General features: G+C 36.3%; 1 protein-coding gene across 1 annotated transcript in view; it reads left to right on the top strand.

The window, feature by feature from the left end:
- Positions 1 to 2,673, top strand: part of txnl4a (thioredoxin-like 4A) — a 3,597-nt gene extending 924 nt beyond the window's left edge. Inside the window, exons 3-4 of the mRNA XM_032534780.1 lie at positions 1,831 to 1,934; positions 2,160 to 2,673. Coding sequence (XP_032390671.1) covers positions 1,831 to 1,934; positions 2,160 to 2,331 — 276 coding nt within the window. The 3' untranslated portion in view covers positions 2,332 to 2,673. The remainder of the gene's footprint in view (positions 1 to 1,830; positions 1,935 to 2,159) is intronic.
- The last annotated feature ends 928 nt before the right edge of the window (positions 2,674 to 3,601 follow it).

Below are 3,601 nucleotides of genomic sequence, written 5' to 3'. Positions count from 1 at the left end.
TAATTTTCAAACAAATAAAGTTGTGGTTATATAACTGTTATGGGACCCAAACGGGGTAATAACAAGTACACATCCTGCAAAGTGAACTACGCCTCTTTAAAAAAAATAAAAAAAAATCATAATAAATTTTTTTTTTTCTTAAATTAACATAAAATTGACAGTTCCCATCGACATCATACCCCCTTAGCTATTGTTTGCAATTATTGAGGTTAAACAAAGAAATGGCGATTACTTAAACAAATATTGTGATTAGACCATTTTTAAAAAAATTGATTACAGGCCTAGTCACATGATATGCCAACATATGAAGGCCTAAAAATATCTGAATAACAGTTACCAGCTGGGGATGGAAAATAAATGCTATGATGATCACAGGCTGTAGTATTGATAAAAGATATGTTTAGTACACCTACACAGCTAAACTCCATAGGGAGCTTTACATTATTAATATGCTTGATTTTTCTTTGTTAGCTGGGTACAGCAACTAATTGACATCTGTTGCATTAAATGCAAAATTTATATTTTTTGTGTGAAAATGACTGTATATATTCTACACTTATAAATAACTACGATGACACTTCATATCGGCTGTATTAATAACATTTAAAAAATGCTGGCCAGGTAAAACAAAATGAGCAATTACAGTTTATAGTTTGACTTGCCCTCGGCTGAAAATCATATTGATTTTACAGGTAACAGAAAATCATGTGAGGGTCCTTTTCTCCAATGCTGAAGATGTTTCCTAGTATGGATTTATACCGTCTCCTAAAGGGATGTGGAGATTCATCACTTTTTTTCATCGCACCGTTCACTGCTCTTGGGAGTTTACTGCTGATTTTACAACTAAGATTCCCATTGCAGTATGTTATGTTGGGGTTATCTTACTCTCAGTCAGCAGTTTGTAGACCAGTTTCAGGGCATGCTGCACAAAGCTACTCAGGCAGTTAAAAAGCTGAAGCATTGCAACACAGTCTAAAAAATACATTGTTTTAAAGTTGATTTGAGCGTGCACACTTTTCATACCAGCTCCGGTTTGTGAAGGTTTGCAGGTAATGCAAAGAAAGACACCATACCTCTTTCTAAAATGTTGGAAAAGCTAGAGCAGATAATAAATAACACTCAAAAAGCTTAAAGACCAGGCTTGCTAAACTGCAATCCTATGTTCTAAGAAAAGTCTGCTAGTTAGTTAGTTTTGGCGTGTTTACCCACATTTTTTTGGCACTTTTTAGCAGCATTTCACATTCATACAGCTTAGGTGCTGACAAAAACAGCATGCACCTAAGACTTATAATGGGAGGGAAACACCTGGTATGTTTAGCAATAGTTAATAAAAAAACATAAAATATCCCGATATTTTTGACCAAATACATCAATATTGATACATTGGCAATATTGTTGGGTTACTATTGTTGTTTTCACAAAATATTTTCACAATGAGAGTTTAAATAAATAATCATCAGTAATGACAAGGTAGGTAAAAGCAAATAGAACAGCTAAAACAGTCTGGTAAATTCAGGAAAAAACACTTACTGTATGCCATTTCACGATATTACAATATCCAAAATTTAAGACGATATCTAGCTTCATATGTCGATATAATATTGATATATTCCCCGGTCCTAATCTTACATAGAACTTTAAATGTTATCAGGTAGTCATAACCCAATGCATGGTACTGTGAACTGGCAAAGCAGGTGAAAAAAAGAAATCTCAATCGGCCATTCCCTGTAGTGTTGTTCTGCCTGTAATGCTGAATAGTTTGCTGTTTATCATGCTTCCTTGATTGTTTATTGTTGCATTAATATTCCACTTCCATTTGCCATACGACAGGTGAAGAATTTTGCGGTCATTTACCTGGTGGACATCACAGAAGTGCCTGACTTCAACAAGATGTACGAGTTGTACGACCCCTGCACCGTCATGTTCTTTTTCCGGTAAGGCGCTTAATGTCTGGATTTCAAAATATCAATGTAAATGCTATGAATTATGATTATGAGGATGTGATTTAAATGAACCGGGTTGCTAAATGAGGACCTTCTCATATAAAGCCTCCCTGTTTGTCGTCGTTGGGGAACTACTGTGCGACTCCAGAACTTGATAGTAGTAGTAGTATTATTATTATCATCATTATTATTATTATTATTGGTGTTTTTTTGCAGGAACAAGCACATCATGATTGATTTGGGTACCGGCAACAACAACAAGATAAACTGGACAATGGAGGACAAGCAGGAGATGATTGACATTGTTGAAACAGTGTACCGTGGAGCAAGAAAGGGAAGAGGTCTAGTGGTGTCCCCAAAGGATTACTCTACAAAATACAGATATTGATTTTATTTTTATTTTTTTATTTTTTTTAATCTAACTTTTTGGGAGGAGTTGTTCTTCCCCCCTGATATTTAGTGACACACAGACTACAAGTTACACAATTCAAGGAAGATCTTTTTCAACATTTTTGTTTTTTTTGCTAGTAAAACAGAACAATATTGTAACCAGTGGTAATGACTGTGTTGCATTGTGCCATTTGTGTTTTTTTTGTGTGCGCACAACAACGTGGTTTTCAGTTTCTTCAACTCAACTGTGAAACAGGTGCTTAAGAAACCAGACACAGTGTAATAAAAATCCTCATATTTGAACGTTGTAATAAACATGGCTGGATATTTACATTTGAAAGTGTATTGCTGTGGGTCTTTCCAGTTGTTCCGAGCTGCTAATGTCACTTAGAATGGGAGGGGGGGGGGGGGGGGGGGGGGGGGGGAGTTGGGACCCGCCCAAAAACTACATTAACTTTCTGCCACAGTGGTTGGGTAATATAGACTATACACTTTACAATCTATTGTGAAAGCAGTGATGCTCATTATGTTTGCTTTTTGCTGGAGTGTCAGATGTCGAGTCAACTCAGTCATGTGGGAGAGCTTTATGTTTTTATGTTTACTGAAGTTGTTAGCTTTGATACCTGGGGTTGAGACCTTCAAAAAAAAGCTTTGGAACACGAACACACACACACGAACACGCGAACACACACAAACACACACGAACACGCGAACACACACAAACACACACACACACGGGATTTCACATATTCCCGCTGATTAGACCTCTGCTCAGCTGGAAGGTGGGCCGGAGCTTTGATGGGAATTTAATACGTCACAAATTGCATCTATCAATAAGAAACTGTCATTTGTCCTGTTTTACTGACTGAAAATAACCAAGGAAAATTAGTAAGCAATATTTAGTGATTTAATTACATAAGAATACTTCCATTTTATTCACATAGATTGTAAGCCATGTTTATCTGGAAAGAAATACAAGGCATTATACATTATTTTTGGTGGGGAAAACATGACAATGTCAATGCTTAAAGCCAGACAGGGCATTTCTCTAAAATCTCCATCAGGTGGTGCCAGAGATATTTGGCAGTTAGTAATCCTACAGATTCAGATTGGTTATTCCCTACTGATTAGATTAGTGGAGTTATGTGATTTTTTGGTAAGGGATTGTGTACAAAGACATTCAAGAAAAAACAATGTATATGATTTAGCTTCTAGCAAGTTTCCATCCCTTTTCAGGGAAGGTCGACACAACACTAGTGCTACTAATG

This window comes from Etheostoma spectabile, chromosome 14 (genome assembly GCF_008692095.1).
Source record: "Etheostoma spectabile isolate EspeVRDwgs_2016 chromosome 14, UIUC_Espe_1.0, whole genome shotgun sequence".
Classification (NCBI taxonomy): Eukaryota; Metazoa; Chordata; class Actinopteri; order Perciformes; family Percidae; genus Etheostoma; species Etheostoma spectabile.
This window is presented reverse-complemented; position numbering and strand designations above follow the sequence as displayed.